General features: G+C 39.9%; 2 protein-coding genes across 2 annotated transcripts in view; both read right to left on the bottom strand.

The window, feature by feature from the left end:
• Nucleotides 1–4,393: 4,393 nt before the first annotated feature.
• On the bottom strand, nt 4,394–10,115 carry epas1a (endothelial PAS domain protein 1a). Its single transcript, XM_079657650.1, has 9 exons — nt 9,858–10,115; nt 8,859–9,025; nt 7,658–7,902; nt 7,469–7,553; nt 7,243–7,343; nt 6,979–7,142; nt 6,170–6,276; nt 5,850–6,018; nt 4,394–4,562 (listed from the first exon to the last, which is right to left on the bottom strand). Exons 1-9 carry the CDS (start codon nt 9,884–9,886, stop codon nt 4,508–4,510), a joined length of 1,122 nt encoding a protein of 373 aa, XP_079513776.1. The 5' UTR covers nt 9,887–10,115; the 3' UTR covers nt 4,394–4,507.
• A 199-nt stretch (nt 10,116–10,314) lies between these two features.
• Nucleotides 10,315–19,827, bottom strand: part of prkcea (protein kinase C, epsilon a) — a 33,339-nt gene continuing 23,826 nt past the window's right edge. Inside the window, exons 7-15 of the mRNA XM_079657642.1 lie at nt 19,506–19,648; nt 18,466–18,568; nt 17,624–17,838; nt 16,638–16,811; nt 16,297–16,451; nt 15,802–15,940; nt 15,055–15,243; nt 13,635–13,781; nt 10,315–12,173 (exon numbers count right to left, since the gene is read on the bottom strand). Of these exons, the coding sequence (XP_079513768.1) occupies nt 12,024–12,173; nt 13,635–13,781; nt 15,055–15,243; nt 15,802–15,940; nt 16,297–16,451; nt 16,638–16,811; nt 17,624–17,838; nt 18,466–18,568; nt 19,506–19,648 (1,415 nt within the window). The 3' untranslated portion in view covers nt 10,315–12,023. The remainder of the gene's footprint in view (nt 12,174–13,634; nt 13,782–15,054; nt 15,244–15,801; nt 15,941–16,296; nt 16,452–16,637; nt 16,812–17,623; nt 17,839–18,465; nt 18,569–19,505; nt 19,649–19,827) is intronic.

Here is a 19,827-nt window from a genome sequence, read left to right as displayed (position 1 = left end):
ATAAGGGAAGGCTAGGGTGGGGGGTATATGACTATCAAACTTGATCAACCGGCATGGATTAATGGGGGGGGGGGCTATGAGTAGACAAGAGGAGAAGAGATGAGTTTTGAAAAGGTACTGGAATACTGTGAGGGTCTCAGTATAGCGGAGATCTTTGGGACAATATGTTCAAAACGTTGTTTTTCAAAATGTAAAAAGAAAATTATAAAATTATAAATTGTGAAAAATTAAATATAAAATATTTCTAATGTGGACCAAAATATCATACTAAATATTATAAAAGTGATTTCTCTTAACCAAAATTACAAAAACGGCATAAAAACACATATTATTTTAATACAGGTCCTTTTAGACAACTTATGGAAGAGTGTAGGGTCCAGTCACTCGTGTATCTAATGGCGCATTTCCACTGCAGCGGGTAGCCCCGTTTAAGCGTCCTTAATCGTCCTCAAGCGGCCAGGCAAGTTTTTGGTGGCCTTTCCATATAGCGTAGCACCGGCTAGCGGGTACTTTTTCCCTCTTTTTCCGGACCCATAAAATCATGGTTCTATCCTTATACATCCATGGTTCTATCAGGCCAGGGCCAGGGCTGAACTAGTGACGTCAACACTCTCGACTGCTGATTGGTCAGAGAGAATCGTCACAAGATCGCGCGCGCGATCGTCCCTAGCGTCGCATATACAGTATATCTAGAAGCAAGCTTGCAGCATTTTTATACACAGCATTTTTGTAAACGGAGGAGCTACAAAAATGGCAACGTCAAAGAAAAGCACACCGTGGTCGACCGAGGAGGTGACAACGTTCCTACATGTCATTGGCCAAAAAAAAGCCGATCGCCCCGCCTACACTGCGTTGCTACCCCAGGTCCTAAACTGAAATGGAAATGCGCCACGGCCTCGGACGGCCAGCTAGGCAGCCCGAGGCCTGAGCGAGGACGCTTAGGGATGCTTAAACGGGGCTACCCCGCTGCAGTGGAAATGTGCCATAAGGGTTCAACTTGATCTCAAACACAAGATCCATTTGAAGAACTCTGATCTTTGCACCAGAGGTCACTTACATTTCGTTATCTAGAGATCCTTTTCATACAATAAAATAATTAGCAATAAAAGACAGTAATAATAAAATATACATGCTACACTTATTATGATCATATTGTTAAGTAAAAGTCATTGTGTATTCAAATGTTGCCTGCCAATTATTTACTATTTTGGATTATTTACTATTTTGGATTAGTATTACTGCGGTCGATGTTTAAAGTGACAATAATTGTAAGTCTTTTAAATACGGTTTGGTAGTTTAAAGACTTACTTTAATAAGCAGGAGACACATAACATATTGCATGTTTTTATAAAGCAGTTTCTTTTTCATTGGAAATAAAAGTAGCTATAACTAAAGCTTTTACACAATAAGTGAATTAAAAAGTACAATATTTATAAAGTTGCATACAAAATAGAAAATACTCTAGTTAAGCACAATTACCTCCAATTTCTATGTAAGTACGGTTCCTCGAGTAAATGTACTTAGTGACATTCCACCACTGAGTATCCACAAATTGTCCTTCCTCACCCAATCACAATGTCTTTGCACAAGTTTCTGTTGTTTATCTTTAATATCATTCACCCTCCTGTCTCCGCCTTTCTGTATATTCCTCCCTGCACTGATTTATCATGGTTGTGTTTCAAAGGGTGAGCACTGACATGTCATTGGCTGACAGCCTGACAACACCCACCCAACCATAGGGGTGTGATAGAGGGAGGGGGGAGGTGTGATAGGGGGAGGAGAGGAGCGTAAAAAGAAGAGGGGGTGGATGGGAGATCGCGTAAACGAGGTCCAGTCAGGTCACGGAGTATTTTCAGTAGCACAAGAGCTTGCAGGAACAGACTGACTTCTTTCATGTGTTTTGTGTTTGCTTCTTTTGATCATGATAGTATGACATTAAAACTCCAGACCCCCACCATGACGTCCTCCTCTTATCTCCCTGTTCCTATGCCTTATACTCTGAAGGCTTCTGAAACAAAAGCCAGGGACAAAGTTCCTGGGTCACCTTGAGAACTGGTAATGTCACAACCAGCCAGAACAGGTCTGTTCAGAAAACTAGTCTAAGTTGTTCAAAAATATTTCCTAGAAACAAGTTAATGAAGAAATACTTCGGACAAACAAAGCTCTATCTGTGTTTTTTAATTTTATTTTCCTAAGCCAAGTCAAATCTCAAAATCTGCTATGACGTTGTGAATGAAAGTGCAGACGGTCATGGGGTTGGATAAAAAGATTATTCTTTTGATTTCCTTTTCTCAAAAAGAGACAGAGCAGGGAGTTAACCATTAAGGGCTGTATGTGTAAATGATCAGAAGAGGTTGAGGATTGAAGAATTGACTCAAGGACAAAGCTTAACTAACCGATTATATGTAACAAATAAATAAAAAGGCCATCAGGGGAACAGGTGCTCACATTTTTATAATATTTATTTAGCATTTTAGAAAATTAAACACTTTCCATATTTGCTCTTCTAATTTTCAAAATGTTGACTTTGAAAAAACCAAACAACTTCTTAATATGATTGAATAAATGCTCACGCCTGGTTCTAACACTCCTTGGATCCCCAACTTTCATAAACGTGTGTGTATATTTTTAAGATTCTCTGTGATTTGTTTTTACGATACACACCTAGAATTACATTTTAAATCTCTCAGAGTGAATCATAATAGTTAAGATAATCAAATAAAGTCAAACAATTGTAAAATATGTATATGAAAAGCAAAAAGACTACATTATTTTAGGATTAGAAGTGACAGTATGTAGATTTAAAGAGAGCTTTTCTTAACTGTTGGCCTTCACCTGTCAACTGACACGCTGACTCATGGGCTATTTTTGCTCCACGTTTTTCACATTCCTGTACGAGTTAAAACAGCTGTTGGAAGTATTTTTACCCAAAAATCGCATTTTCAGGTTTTTTGGTTTATAGGTATGTTACGGATACTATTCTATTCCATAAGTATTATGTGTATGCATGTTTGTTGTCTCACTTTTATTCACACTATAACTATAACAAAGCTATTGATTGCTAAGGGAACTCTAACTCCATGTAAAAAGTTGGTTTTATTTGAGATGGGACAGCTGCGAGTTCTGACCTTGGAATGTGAGCACACTTTGTACCAGCTTGTTTTTTTAGGTCAAATTTGCCCCCTGAAATAACAGTTTTATCTATCTCCCATGACACTGTCGTATAAGGAATATGGCCACCATCCAGCTATGCAGACTTTGTTTCACTAAGGACAGTTAAACACTAGATGGAGCAAGAGTCTTTCCCTTCATTCTTTAGTGCAGTGCTTGAAGATGAAAATATAAATCCATGGATGTCCACAGCCTTCAAACCAACAGAGGCACCCACAGAAACGTAATTAAAACAATTGAAAGCTACATGTTAGTTATTGTGCCGTGCAGATAGGTTGGATTTATTTTCCCAGTTTCCTCAGAACTCTGCTCTCTCTGGATTATTTACAGTAACCAACATTGACCTGCATTGTTTTTAAGTGCTGGCAAAACCAGGTATTCCAACCTCTCTGTAGCTACATTCCTGAACGGATTAATGGCCTTTTTCCTTTTTGATTGTGGCATAAATGTTGTGCTGTAGTTTCAAAACTTTTTTATTATAACGTTTCCCTTTTTTTCTTATTGTTTTATTCCAATTCCTTTCAACGCCAGTCAAGCCAGCTGAAGTGAAACTTGAAATAGTGTGTGTTTTGGTATATGTGTGCATGTGTAGTGTGTGTGTGTGTGTGAATTTAGAGGCCGAAAGGTAAAAAGTTTAAAAGGTTCCCACGAGAACTTTTCAATCGAATGTCTCTATTCAGGAAGTTGTGGCTTTGCTTGCGTCTGTTCACATCTCCTCATCAGCACAATGCATATCTCTATATATACGTGTGTGTGTGTGTGTGTGTGTGTGTGTGTGTGTGTGTGTGTGTGTGTGTGTGTGTGTGTGTGTGTGTGTGTTGTGCTGTTATGTTTGACACTCAGATGTTGCCCCACGTGTCAGGTGGCCCAGACGGAAACCATACAGGAAGTAGGGTCAGGCCCAGAGAGGTCAGGGAAAAGTCAAACTGCCTGCTTTCGTTTGCAAATGTTGTCTCTCACTACGCCCCGTCAACTGTCTGTCAACCACAGTCTACACCTAAAGCTTTTGGTTTTCTTTTAAGGAGGACAGAAGTTGTGCTTGTGCAACTAATACGACCTAACTGGAATTTAGTAGCCTGCCTAAACTATCAAAATGTATCTAATCTAAAAAAAAAAAAAACTGCTTAAAATGTACATGGTTAAACTGTAGTTCATGGTTAAAATATTCAAAGATGTTTCCAAATACCACACAGATGAGTATGACAAAACCACACACAGCAAGTTTTTTTGAAAAACAAGGTCTCATATTTAATAAAAGTTAGATCAATTCAAATAACTGATAATGATTTGCAGACAAAAGTAAAGAGGTGTTGTTTCTTCAGAAAGGAGACTCAGCTCAGATATGGACAGTCTGGTCCAAAGAGAGCTGCAAGGACGGCTCCTCCACTCCACTGTGGACACATATGAATATAGCATTGATCTATTTAAAATAACAGATCTCTGACAAAAACAGTTCAAACTAATAGCAAACAAAACTTCAAATCTATTAGGTAAAGTTATCTATCAAAAATGTTCAACACTTTCCAGCTCTAGCGTCTCAAATCTTTGAAGTTGTCGGTCATTTCTGTTTTATATAATAGTAAATCGAATATCTTTAGGGTTTGGGGGGAGGAGTTTGACTATTATCTCACATTATAGAGACTAAATCCAACCATGACTAGTTAGCTTCATATGCTCCAGTTTACTGAAAACAACGAATGCCTTTAATCTCATCATGTAATGAAAATCAACTTGCAGTGACGTGAATCCTTGACCTGTAGCATGGTAATAAAGGCCAAAGAGCAACATTGTATGGGCACACATCTTTTCAAACAAAAGCAAAGAGCCTTTTGGCAAAGACAAACAGATGAAGCCCCTGCCAGCATTTTTCAGTGCCTTCATAAACGGTTTCAAATCACTGTCCGTATCAATGGGGCAGAAAAGAGGATACTGTGAGTGTGTGGCTGTGATTCCTTTTTCTCGTGTAATTGTAATGCAATGCTCCTCGTTGCCTATTGGTGCTTGTTCCAGCCCACAGGGTTCCTGGGGCGTGTGTTTTTTTTATCACATTTTCAGTCTTATAATGTTTTTATTAGTTGTGTAAGGGAGCTGCTTGTATGTTCCTTCACGTGGTATGTATATAAAATAGTTGAATGAGGTGACAAAGTTGATGTTTGGTGATGTTTAGACCATCAGTCTTGAAGAAGGATAGCATAAATTAAGCATTTTTCTTATCTTAAGCATGTGGTTGTTTTGCAGCTGAATTTAAGATGTTGCACAATAAGCACAATGCATTGCTTTATCGAGATAATTGTAAACAAGGCAGTGTTAAGCAGGTGTGTTTCTTATGGGAATATGTGTTAGGGAATACAATGTGTTGGAGAAAGGGAAACTTTTACCAAAAATACTCGATTAGAAATCTGACACAAAAACACAAATGTGACCCTCACAGGGCACTGGAAGAACAAGTGAGCAGGATTCATCCTTCTGTTTCAATGATCAAAATTCAATCCATCACGCAGATTTTTCTATCCGGACCTACTGTAAGATGTAGATTGAACAGCATTGCCATCCCAAGAGCCACACCACTAACATGGTTATAAATGAAGGTGACAAAATGTTTATTTAGATAGATATAGCTCTATAAAGTGAGTTGAAACTGTGAAAGTGCCTTTAAACCAGAGGCCACACACACACACCTGAGGACATAGGTGACACAGAGGATGCACAGTGGCTGGTTGGTGCCTGGCCTGAACTTGGAGGAGCGAGCGTTGGGGATGACGGCACTGTGACTCTCCACCCAGACATAACCTCCACCTCTCACCAGCATCCTGTACTGACCGCTGACCGACTGGCTCTTAAAACACACTGCAGAGAGAGAGAGAGAGAGAGAGAGAGAGAGAGAGAGAGAGAGAGAGAGAGAGAGAGAGAGAGAGAGAGAGAGAAAGAGAGAGAGAGCGAGAGGGAGGTGAAATCAGGTATTTACAAGGGTCTAATGTGTGTGTGCATCTCTACTTACAGTTGAAATGATTTTTGGTCAAACAGTTTGTGTCCCGTGTGTGGCAGAGATCATAGATGGAGCGGCCAAGCAGCTCCTCAGTGCTGTAACCTAGAAGCAGAGTCATTCTGCAAACACATGAAGAAGTAACACAGTGAATTTGTTTTACAAATATTCTGCTTGATAAGCTCATCTTTAAAATGTACTTTGTATTCAGCAACAGATAGGATTAAGGCTCACTGATATTATGCAATTGTAGGTCTAAAATAACAAAAAGGAGAAGGTAAAAGGAGAAGTCATATTTCTCTTAATTTCTATTGTCACGCTAAATTAACCCCTTAAAATCAAGATTCCATATACAGTACATGTATATTCTGTATCAGTTTGTTTCGGATCTTCAAGAAAGCTTTATGACTATAAAACATTTAGAAATATTAAATCTCAATCCATCGAATGGAAATATTCTACTTGTCTTGTATTTCCCCCAAAATTCTATTATGCTTGTTGGGGTTTTCCTTTTCCTGTAGTGTGTCATATAGGTTATTGTGCATTTAAATGTTCTGCAAAGGCTCAAATACCAAGGTTCACCCCAGATTGGTGATAATTTTACAACCTACATTTCAAAATTCTGCCTTCCTTACAAATAAAAGTCAAATTGATTCCACGTTTTAAACACATTTTTACACCACTGTGGTAAAGTAGAACATGAGCAGGGTAACACTACATCTAAGTGGTTACGTACTAAGAGGTACAAACACGTACAAGACAGTAGGTAGCTGCATAAAAGCTGCATATTTAAATAATTGTGTGTATGTATTTGTGTAAATCACCTCTGGTCACAGTATGTGAACCTCATGTCCATGCTGTGCTGGCTGGTGAAGGTCTGTGTGCTTAGGAGTGTGTGTGAGAGGGGCAGAGACTGGCAGGTCAGCAGAATGCAGGAAACTGAAGACGGGGCGACACACACCTTGGATCGGCCCTGACAGTGGAGAACCTAAGCAAACAGAGAGAGAGGGATTTAAACTCAGACAAAAAAAGAGATGAGAAACTGTGTGGTGCTTCAGGTTTTTGTGTGGTATTGTTTTCTCACTAACCTTCCACGTAGCTGACTTGAGGTTGGCGCTTCTTCCTCTGTGTGTCAGAGCGCTTTTTATCCTCATGACAAAGTCCCTCTTTTCACCGCTCCAAACTTCCTCTTAAAAACAAGCAATTCAAAAAGTTGAAGCGATAAACCTGCTTAAATATTTATGTTCCCCTTAAAAAAACCTTCTGTACAACCCAAAACTGAACATCAATTCTTGTCACATTCTCAACACACACCTGCTGTTACACGTAGATTATTTCTGAGTTCTTCGTGGTCACAGGGGTGGGAAAACTCAAAAATATTGTGTCCCATCAGCTCAGCCTATCAGAAGATTTAAAGTACATATTTAAATGCAAATCCTACATCCTAAATGTATACCATTACTTATTACTATCTTGTGTAGAAATGTGTGTGGGTGTGTCTACCTGTGTCAAGCCCATATACTTGCTGACGTTCTCAGACAGGTAGATCATGTCTCCCTCTGTGGACAAGACCATCAGAAATCCCTCCAGGATCCTCAGGTACATGTTTGTCTCTTCCGAGGCGTCTGCATCATACCTTTCTTTTTCCTCGCCACATCCTCCGTTGAACTCATGCCGAACCATTTGATCATCTGTCACCTGTCCACATTTTACTTTGTGACTGGCCTCTGCTTTGGTCCCTGTCTTCCCTGAAACAGCGAGAGAAAGGAAGGGATTTGAATTGTAGTGCGGTCTGATTTATTAATGAATTTTTGTCAATGAGTCCCTTTTTTGAAAAATTACCTCAATATACATGTTTAGTGCGTGCAACATTCATTGGAGCTACGAACAAATGATGTGGCATATTGTGTGTGTGTGTGTGTGTGTGTGTGTGTGTGTGTGTGTGTGTGTGTGTGTGTGTGTGTGTGTGTGTGTGTGTGTGTGTGTGTGTGTGTGTGTGTGTGTGTGTGTTATGCTGAGGACTTCCTCAGTCTAACAGCTCAAACCCGCCAGTCTGTGACCACAGGTTATCACAAGTGTTTTTTTTCCACAACAGAACATATTGTTACATTTCAATTATAAATCAGAATACTTACTAGAGGTGCACACAATTTCACCATTACAATGTAATACATCTAAAGGATCTGTACAAGTTCCCAAATGTTCTGCAAACCTGAAGGAGCTTATCAAATATTGATTTGGGATTTTAATGTGACTCTTCATGGATTGATCCCCCCTTGGTGTTATTTTGTTTCAAAACTTACTTCATTTCTGTATTTAAAGTAAAAAAGGTTTTTGGTTGGGATTATATATTTTTTAATAATATGCATCTTTAAATTAGTAATGGGAATATATTTTTTCAAAAATAATTAAGATGAAGTGATCTATGACGATTGATTGTAAGGAACTGAACTGTGAGGCAGAAAGTAGGCTATGCCCTCTCTATTATATATAACCTTTTATCTTAATAATGCGAAAATATACAGCAGTAGCCTATTTATTTAGCTTAAGTATAAACTGATAATAAATAAATGCATAAATATATATTCTTGCTAGCTTTTGTATGATTTAGAAACCCGTCTGGTTATGACCTGTCTTAGATGTTTACGCCTTTATTGTAAAATCTTCAACACGTGTAATGCGTGTGTGTGAGGCCCGTTGGTACCTGTGAGCAGTGTGTGCATGCGGATGTAGCTGAGAGTGAGGCGGATCACTGAGGGCTTGTCAAGGTGATCTCGGACAGACTGTTGGAGCGGCAGGAGGCGAGACAAATCGTCAAACACCTCAGATTCCACCCGTCGCCTCCGTCTGGCCGCCTCCCGGCTGATCGCCCTGCAGAGGACAGAGGGCGGGAACAAACTCTCAAAACTAAAGTCGTGTTGATAAAACTCACTGCATTATAACATAGAGGAACTGTTAAAAAAAAATTGTAATTATAGAGTACAACAGAAATGTCTTCTTTGTTTGTGTTTTGTTACAGCTATTTGTATGAATACATAGATGTTTATACTTTCAATGAGTCTAAGTTAGAATTGCCAAGCAAAGTGCATTTACTGCAACACTCTATGAGGGACTTGGTTTTTTACTTTATACTACATTTCAAAAAGTACTTTCATTTACTTTTTACTAAAGTTTGGTTTACCACGAACTGCAACTTTGCAGATTCAGATTATAACTTCAGCATGATCTAAACTGATACATCTTCTCAGTAACATTATCGCATGAGACTGTAGAGAATTTCTCCACATAAATGGGAACATGTATACTTCAACGAAGATGACGCTTGAGATTTCAAAATAAAAAATGTTTGGTTTCCAGAAGCATAATTACTTTGACGTTTTATAGATTAGGTTTTTACAGCTAAAGTGAAGCTTTTTTTCACATTTTTACTTCATAGTTGTACTGCATGAGTTTTACATGTATTTTTCCAATGTGCTGTTGTTACTTTTCTTTAAAGGAGGTGAATAGTTCCTCTGATGAACAGAGAGGGAAGTTCAGCAGTGCATTGTGGTCATGATTCAGATGCCCCCTTGGCCACACCGTCTTTGGGCTGACCTCATCACCGACATAACTTGCACAAAAATAATTAAACTAAAGCAAAATAAATAAATAGGAATGTTTTTCAAAAGCATTTCAGAACATACTGTAAAGATGCAACACTGACCTTCTCTTCTCCTTGTCGGCTGTCATCATGTCCAACAGGCGTCTCTATCCGGGGCCATGGTGGCTCAGCGAGATGGAGGCTGTAGGAGTTCACAGCACAGCAGGGAATCTCCTCGCTACAACTTTACACCATCACAGGTAGTCTAATTACTCAGAAAGGCAATCAGTGCTGCCAAATGTCACGAGGCAAGTGATCCCCGCAGCACAGATGACTTCAGCAGCGAGTGCCTCCTCTCCCCTCAGCATGTGCATCATCTACAGGAACCCCCAAAGGCGAGCATGATGATAGGTCAGCTGGCCAGGAAAAGCATCAGCCTCCCCTCCCTCTCTCAACTCCCCCCTCCCCTTTCTTCTGCTCTCACACAAACGTTGAAGCATCCCACACAGAACAGATCTGCCTCTAGCATGCAGAGAAATCCATTTTTGAAAAACGAGGAAGGAAAGACGACACGGTGGAGTGATGTAGACAGCTCAGTGTTTTTATTGGAATCAGACCAGACAGGACTAGCCTGGCTGTTGCACTACATTTTGGCACAGAGTAAGATAGTGTGACCAGGAACAGCCCTACCCCTGGGTGCACAAAGCTTCACTACACACCGACTCTACTGCACACAGAGCCATCAGCTGGCCTTCAGATAACTGTACAGTACGCGCGACAACAGTCCTCCTCTGTGTGTGCATGTGTTTGTAAGAAAGAGTGAGAAGAAGAAGAAGAAGAAGAAGAAGAAAGATCAGGCGAAGGAGAGAGTCTGTATGTGGTGCTTTTGTCTATGTGTGTGATTGAAATGAGAGGTAATTCAGCTGCTGGTTTTCCACATTTCTTTTCGCCCGGCTGTAACAGACCTATGATAGTATAGTTATAGTATTATAGACAAATATTTCCTCCAGTTACACTTTACAATAATATTAATAATAATAATTACTATAATAAAAAAGAAAGATAGCAATAAGAACGAAAAGCCATTCTGGAAAATTAAAACGTCAGAGTGGTTTTGGCTGAGTGAGATGGCTGATGGAGGCAGGAAAGGGAAACTGGTGCTTTGGAGGAGATGGGAAGGAAGGGGAGGGGAGGCTGAAAACACTGATGGTAACTATAGAAACAGAAATGTTGAGGACGAAAAGTCACACACCAACAAGGAGCAAGAAAAAAAAATCAAGCATTCACATGTACGAAAATGTACATTCACGACAAAAAAAAAAGAAAACGCCCACGGGCAGACACGCACTCTGAGTAGCAGATGGATGACAGAGCTGGAAATCGGGCTTTACGCTGCTACACAGGCCGCCTGTAACACTCTGCTCCACATAATTAGTTGAATAGCCTGTAACTTGTAAGCTTGACATTCACTTTATACACACGAGACAGGAGGATGATGAGCGCAACAGTTCAATCATACTGCACATTTTGAGGAGAAAAAAAAGACAAAAATATCACAACAAATAAAATATATTGATAGTCAGGGTATTGCACAAGGGTATTTGGCCCTAACTGGTCCATGATAAGGACAGTATTAACACAGGTAGGGTACTTGTCCATGCGCCACGACTCTCTTTTACTAGCAGACGATACCAACACAATACAGCCACTCAACACAGGCTATATACAGGCGTCTGCCCAGCACCCACTGCACAGTCCTGGTGCCGGGGAGAGAAGCAGTGTCAGAGTGTGTGTGTGTGTGCGCGTGTGTCTGTGTGTGTGTTTGTTTGGGTTGTCTGAGCATGTACAGTGAGCGTGTTAGAGTAAAGTTCAAGATTGTAGTGTTGGTTTGTCTGTAAATCAGCATTTAAAGTGTGTGTGAGAGCATGTGCGGATGTGTATATTCATAGTCATATTTATATTCATAATAAACCCAGGCAACAAGTACAACACAATGCAAGTAAAGAATATTCCAAAAAGTAACAACAACCAATAGCTTAAAAGTAAAGGACTGTGTATGCGTGTGCGTGTGTGTGTGTGTGTGTGTGTGTGTGTGTGTGTGTGTGTGTGTGTGTGTGTGTGTGTGTGTGTGTGTGTGTGTGTGTTTTGTAAAGGGATTTATGGTTCTACACATGTATAAGTGTCAGCAAAGTGTGCATACGTGCGTGTAGGATTTTGTTTTCTTGGATCAGTGTGTGTGTGAGTGTATGTTTGTGTGTGTGTGTGTGTGTGTGTGTGTGTGTGTGTGTGTTAGGTCTGCGCCTCTTCGGGCGCGCAGTAGGAGAAGTCTTTGAACTCCTCCTGGTTGATCTGTCTGATGATGGCCTCGTCCGTGGGCGTCAACACGGGGTCTTCCTTGGTGAAGTCCTGGTCAAAGTTATTCACATCTCGCTTTGTCTTCTGCAGAGGCGCACGCACACACACACACACACACACACACACACACACACACACACACACACACACACACACACACACACACACACACACACACACACACACACACACACACACACACACACACACACACACACACACACACACACACACACACACACACACACACACACACACACACACACACACACACACACACACACACAGAGAGAAGGACGTCAGAGAAAGAAGCTTCACCAAGCTTTTTGTGTTTAAAAGTTACATTAGAGCGACACCTTCTGACGACTTTCACTCATTACCTTTGTCTGAAGACATTGTTACAGTACATGTGTGGCACTACTACAAAACAGGAGATAAATCTATGAGGGGATTAAAACCCCAGTTTAACCCTACTCATTTATGGTTATCCTATATGAGGCCTTTAAGTGTTATATTAGGCTTATCTGCCTTTGAGTTTGTCTTTTTCTGCCTGAAAATCAGCTTTCAACTATCAATTTGCAGCAGGCCGTAAGAGACCCTCGATATATGAGGTTATGTATGTAGACTAAACTCTGTTAAACTCTGTTTAAGGGGGGGAAATAAAAGATATAAGGTTCTTTATCTTGATCTTTTATTCAGTATTTCTCTCATCCCAGCTAACTGGGAGAGTGTATTTGCTAATGTGACACTTATTTATTAAAATAAAACTCTGAAATGACCAGCTTGCTTTTTGTGAGTGTATCATTAAAGGGCCAATACAATGACCAACAGGATGGGAATGTATTTTTACTGCATAACAGATTGTAGTTATTTATTTTTATTAATTTTCTTTCTTAGTTCCTCATACATCAATATTTTGATTGGAGATATTTCCATAGCCGCGCCGAGACAACGTGATACCATAACAACAAAACTTTCTTTGATACTTTCCTGGAAGGATTTCTATGTAAAATAAGACAAGCTATTTGAATGCAACAGAGTTTAACTTTTTCCTTACACAAAACAGCCCTATATTCAATTTAATAAAATCAAAAATAAAAGACAATAAGTGTGATTTGAGGACAGGATACATACGCAGTGGCTTATTTGCATTTCCTGTCTTTTGAGGACATTTTGTGAGATGTTCTCACCGTGTTTTACGGCAAGCTGCGTGTTCAGGCAGCAGGACACACAATACTTTTTGATGTGTAGAGAATAGAATCTTTACATTCTGCATTTTCCAAAGATATTTAAATCTTGGAGTTAGTTTTTTAGTTAGAATCAGAAAGAAATCTAAATGATTGCCTTACATTTACAATACATGCATCCATATGTACATGGAAACCAATAGATTGTCAGAGTTGTATTAGATTTAAAGTTAATAAAACAGTGTGTGTGTGTGTGTGTGTGTGTGTGTGTGTGTGTGTGTGTGTGTGTGTGTGTGTGTGTGTGTGTGTGTGTGTGTGTGTGTGTGTGTGTGTGTGTTTGTGTGTGCATGTTACTTACAATTCGGGGTTTAAAGGGTGGTTTGACCTTCCTCTGCTCCAGCAGCACCCAGTCGATCTCTCTGAAGAAGGCGTGGGTTTTGATGGCCTCCTCGCAGCCCTGCGTCACCACACAGCCCAGACGCTTGGCCGGGTTCTTAGTCATGAACTAAAAACAAACAAACAAACACAATGCACACTTTTGATTTCCAAATATCTCTTCTGAAAAAACCAACCCTGCTTGAGCCGTGGTTTCATGCATAAAATGATGAGGGCAGAAGCAGAACGATGAGGTTGAGCAAAAAGCATTTCAGTGCTAATAATAGAGCTGAGGCATTAATGGCTCCGTGGCACAAACAGAGATGAAACAGGTCAGCAGAGTGCTGGTGTTATTTATTTACTGTGACTGAGAGCTGTGTCTGTTTTGTTCTGTAGTCTGTTCAGTATTGTAAGAGCACTTCAGGATCTATGATTTTATGATCACATTGTTACTACCTTCACCTCTTTGACTGACTTTTTTATTCTCCTCTGTATCAGAGCACAGAAGATCGTAACACCTCTGCGTTGAGTGCATTTTGAATGAGTCGGATTTGAGCGTGTGCAGCTCTGAGGATAGAAATATGATTATGAAAAAGGACAATACAAAACATCTAGCCTTTGAAAGTGTGTCAAATCAAAAAATATGTAACCTAGCCCTAGTAAGCGCCTCCTATGTGTTAGCATTAAATTCAGGTCAAATATTGGAGCATCTGATTTTCAGAAGGAAGGAAACATTTGGTATGTACAGTAGAAAAACACCTAAAAAACACTTTTAAACACCTGGTTGAAAAAATATTTTGAATTGGATATTTTTTCTAGACAAAGATACCTGGAATGACAAAATGCTTTGATTCATTTGAACCAAATATTTATATATTTATATAAATATATGTTTATTTATGTGCTATATAAAAAGGGCATATACATTTTTTTATTTACAATACGTTTTTTTAAATATAGAACTATAGATGAGTCCTTTATGATTCCCGAAATTATTTAAAAAGAGATCAAATTATTGTAGAAAGACCTTCTCGGAACGAAAAAGAAATCCAGAAAAAGTTTTTTTGGCTAACTTAAGCTCTTCTACTCAGATTGAATGGTTGTATTTCAGAGTAAAAAAGTGACAGTTCATTAACCCAATATGTCCAAAAACTGCCACTTTGTATTCATGCTGTCTTGGTATTGAAAAGTCTTAAAAGTAATGGGATTAGAAACAAGTTCCAAACAGGGCATTTCCCTACAGTCGATAATCTGATTGGGAAAATGTACTGATTTAAATTATTTAAAATGTGCCTTCGAGGTCCTATGCACTCTTGGAGGTAATTGAATTGGCCTTTAACTAAAAACTTTAATCCTGTAAAGAAAAAGTTAGAAGTGGTGTGTCACTGCGAAAAGACTCTTACCGCTCTGAGGATAGAAACTGCTTCTTTGCTGAGCCACACGGGGTAGAGGACGTCGTCATGGAGAATCGACTCGAACAAGTCATCTTCATTATCAGCTTCAAACGGAGGCTGCCCGGCCATCATCTCGTACATCAGCACGCCCAGAGCCCACCAGTCCACCGAGGCTCCGTACTCCAGCTCCTGAAGGATCTGAGGCCAGCAAAACGAGGGTCAACATGGAGGACAGCAAATACAAAATACTACAACGCAGATACTCTACAGACGCTGGCTTTGCAACTGAATAACTTCTAATGTTTATCAGATTTTTTTTAGCTGAACTAGGTCATTTAAAGAAGAAAAACAACAAGAAGGACAAAATAAAATATAATGTATAGCTTCAATGGCAGAAAAAAGGAAGGAGCCACATCAGGTTGGTAAAATAACTACATTACACACGTTTGTACCGAAAGAGATGAAAAGTTACCAGTAAAACTATTTAAAGTAAAAATAAAACTGTAGTTATTTCGGCTCCAATTTGAGAAAAGAAAAGGCAGAAGGAAGGAATGATAAAATCAAGGAAAGGAAAGACAAAAAAACAGAATAGGAACAAAGTTAGAAAAAAAGGTCGCTTGAATCTCAAAAACATTGGCAGATTAATAGATAAGGAAATAACTCTGAGCTTCAGCTGTACCAGTGACATTAAACTGTGTAAATGTACTAAGACAACAGAAATATAACGTTCAGCGTCCTGTGAAAAGCTCAGCTCACCTCAGGGGCGATGTAGTCAGGCGTGCCACAGAAGGTGGTGGTGGTCACGCCGTTCTTGATTCCCTCCTTGCACATGCCGAAGTCTGCCAGCTTACAGTGTCCCTCTGCATCCAACAGGATGTTATCCAGCTTCAGATCCCTGGGAGAGGAAGACACAAAGAGAGAGAATGAGCACCATCTGGTTTATAACAGTTGGACTCTCAGGGAGAAGTGAGCAAACAATGTGAAAAAAAAACTTGAGAATCACCACGTAATGTAAGTGTGAACCATGTTGTCATGCCCCTTCTGGTATGCTCCTGAGAAGATAAGATATTCCTCAAAAATGTTTTATAGCCTTGAAATATTTGTAACTTTTCTGAACTTACCAATGAGGATTGACCTCTAACACCAGACCAAATGTGAATACTATGAAGAATCTATTAGTTATTTCAAGCTTCACAAAGACTTTAGATGTCTTGGGATGAAAAAGAGTAAGGTGGTGTTGGGGGTGTTTACCTGTAGATGACCCCGTTGCGGTGCAGGAACATGAGGGCTGAGGTGACTTCTGCGGCATAGAAACGAGAGCGAGGCTCATCGAACTTCCTGGATCGCTGAATCTGGAACATCAGGTCGCCTCCGTTCACATATTCCATAACAAAAAACAAACGGTCCTGCAGATAAAGACAAAGTATGAGACAGAGAAAACGATCAAACTATCCCTTCTGTGTATGTGTGTGTGTGTGTGTGTGTGTGTGTGTGTGTGTGTGTGTGTGTGTGTGTGTGTGTGTGTGTGTGTGTGTGTGTGTGTGTGTGTGTGTGTGTGTGTGTGTGTGTGTGTGTGTGCCGGGCGCTCCTACCCGTGTCTGGAAGCAGCAGTACAGCTGGGTGAGGTAGGGGTGTCGGCGGGCAAGTGCCAGGATGCGCTTCTCGGTCATGGTGCAGTCCACGTCATCGTCCTGCAGGATCACGTCTTTCTTCAAGACCTTGACAGCGAAAACTTCCTCTGTCCCCTTCAGCTCCGCCAGCATCACCTGGAAAAATAAATAAATAAGGAGATGTCAAGTCAGGAGGTTCAGTTGAATCTGAACCGTTTCACGGTAAAACAAATTTGCCCTGAAAAACATCTGATAAAATGCTCCATTCAGTTTATGGAAAATAGGACATGAAGGATAAGAATAGGTGCTCTTGAAAGAGTCAAGTACTGATTGTGTTCAAGGACATCAAGGTGTAAATACAAAGATAGAAAATTGTTGACTATTTACACAACCAACAGACACAGAAACACATTAGCATGCATTTATAGCCATTTAGAGAACGGACATTCAATATCACTCTTTTTTCTTTTAATTCGATTTTGGTGTCCACTTTAGCTACTTAATCTTCACCAGCTGTTAGCTAACCTTGTCTGTCAGCTGTTTGCTGCTAGTTTACGTTTTTTTGCTAAAAACAGTTGCGTTCTGCTAGAAAGAAGCACAATAAAAGTGGTTAGAGTGGACTAAAACAGAAAATAAAACAAACCAATGGGTGCTAAAACACAGAGGAACTGCAGGGTTGCGTTTAGTTGTTAATATAGAAATATTGATAAATGCAGTGTTATAAACTAAAGCTGTAAAGCTTTAAAAGGGTGGTTTGCTGTTTGGTTTGGTATGCAGTGAAATGTAACGTGTAAAGACATCTGCCTCCGTACAACATAATTGACATGTGCATTGTTCTATTCTGGTCCCTGATGCCTATTATGAATAATTATGAACAGGCGGTTAAAAAAACACTGTTTCAATTATGAACAAAATAAGCAGTAAACAAACAAACATCCCCCTCAAACGCCTTCTCCGTGTGGCCGCACCTTGCCGAAGCTGCCTTTGCCGAGAACCTTGATGAAGTTGAAGTCCTTGAGGGTCCTTCTCTGGATCTGTCCATTCTCCCTGCCTGCCGAGGAGGAGGATGAGGAGGAGGTGGTGGAGGAGGAGGAAGAGGAGGAGGAGGAGGAGGAAGAAGTGTGTTGGGGTCCCTGCTGGTCGAGCGACAGCGCGTCCTGCAGGCGCACTAACTGTGCCAAGTCTGTGGGTGTCAACGGAAAAGCATATAATAAGACATCAGCGTAAAACAGGCTTAGTGTCTTTTCTACAGTCAGCCCGTTGTGCAATGTGTTTTTAAAGAGATGCTGCTTATTGTTCAAATCTAACATTTCATTATAATTAAGATGATTAGATTCATAATGATCAACCCTAACCCTATATTGAAACCTGGGATGAATCAGTTACAGTTAACCTGATCAGGGTGGTCAAACAGCAGAAGTGCGTTGTGTTTTTGTTCCTCAACATTAGGCTGCATTAAAGAAAATAAAAAATTGGATATATTCCACAATAGACAAAGTAAACTTTTATTTCACGGTTTGCAAAGTGTGAGAGGACGATGACTAAGTGTGACAAACAAATGGTTGTAGGCGGTGGGGCAACATTCTTTGATAATGTAAGTATATATTTACAAGGACAACACCACATTCTACCACTGAGTTCTTAAAGAGAGAATCAATATCATTTCTGAAATGGAAACACTATCTCTTACAGGTCAAATGAACACGTTAAAACCACATGCTGCTAAGAATGCATCCCAAAGAGCTTTGAAATGCCTGTTTATGACAAAGCTGTGTTTTTTTGACTGAGTGTGTGTTGTGTTCAGCGTTACCCTGCTGTGAGGGGGAGGTGGGGACAGCTGTCTGGCTGAAGCTGTTGTCCTCAGTCTGGGAGAGCTCAGGAGGAGACTGGGGAGGGTCCTGCCCTGGAGTCAACTGGAGAGAGGGGAACACAACATCCTTTACATGAGTCAGGGAGATCAATCTCTGCATCTCAGCTAAAGGGAGTTACTTTGCATCTCCCGAAGTGATACATTAACAAGAAAAAACACATCATTGTACAAAAATAACTTAATCTCAGAGTTTCTAGTTACAGCCTTGCAGCTACATGCCTCCGCCAACCAGTCTCGTCACAGTTTGCATCCATGTCTTTCCAAAATGTCATCACGTCATTTTATTGTATTTTACATTTTTGTTAAATTGTCATTATTAGCATAGAAATGCTTCAGTGATAATAAACAAAAATGTGTTTAGTGAAGTCCCAGTGACCTTAACATGAGACAACCGAAATATAATCAGTTCATCCATAAAATGTTGGAATATGGTCTGCATTCCAAGAACATCAACGTTTCTGAGAAATCCCGTTTCATGGTAATGGAACGTACAAAATCATAATGGATAACACATTAACACATAGATAATTGGAAATGTTGTGTTTTTGTTTTTCAAGGAAGCACGTTTCTCTATTTTGCAAGGTTGGATCAACCTTATCAGGCCCTTATCAAATTATTATTTGAACTCATTTTTAGCAAAACAAATTGTGATTTTAGCCCGTAAATCCCTTATACAGCATAGCCGATGTTTTTTTTTTTTTTTAAAGGTCCTTAATTCGCCGTTGTACACATGTGATTGCTATCTGTCATTACTGATTGCTTTTTAAATGAGACCCCATATTTGTTGCCAAATCTGGGCAAGTACCAGCAGGGAAACAGGTTTTTATTTTTCAATATTTAACAAGGGATGAATGTACAATTTATTTAGAAATAAAAAATAACAAAATTATTGGTATGAACTGCAAAATATGTTTCAAATGTTGAAATAAAACCTGTAAATATCAGTGGAAATATTTGTATTTGTGAGAACGACTTGTTACCTTCCTTCTGCGCAGTGCGGTGTTGGAGATCTTGTCAGGCGTGACTCCGAGGTCAGCCAGGACCTTGGCGATTCCTCGGGCATCCACACCGCAGTTAGGAGCTACATTGGACTCACACCGCCTGTGCACATTCATCTTACACACTGCAGGACAACAGAAACACAGGAAATGGTTCAGTTTAACCCAGGAAATACTGGCCTTTTAATACAAATGTTGCCTTTTAGTTAAAGACATCAAACTCCATTGGCAAATGCAATCAAGAGCAAATTGGTGTTCATTAAAATACCATAGACTTATAAATCATACTGTACCTGTGTACCCA

The sequence above is a fragment of the Notothenia rossii genome (assembly GCF_949606895.1).
Source record: "Notothenia rossii genome assembly, chromosome: 11".
Classification (NCBI taxonomy): domain Eukaryota; kingdom Metazoa; phylum Chordata; class Actinopteri; order Perciformes; family Nototheniidae; genus Notothenia; species Notothenia rossii.
This window is presented reverse-complemented; position numbering and strand designations above follow the sequence as displayed.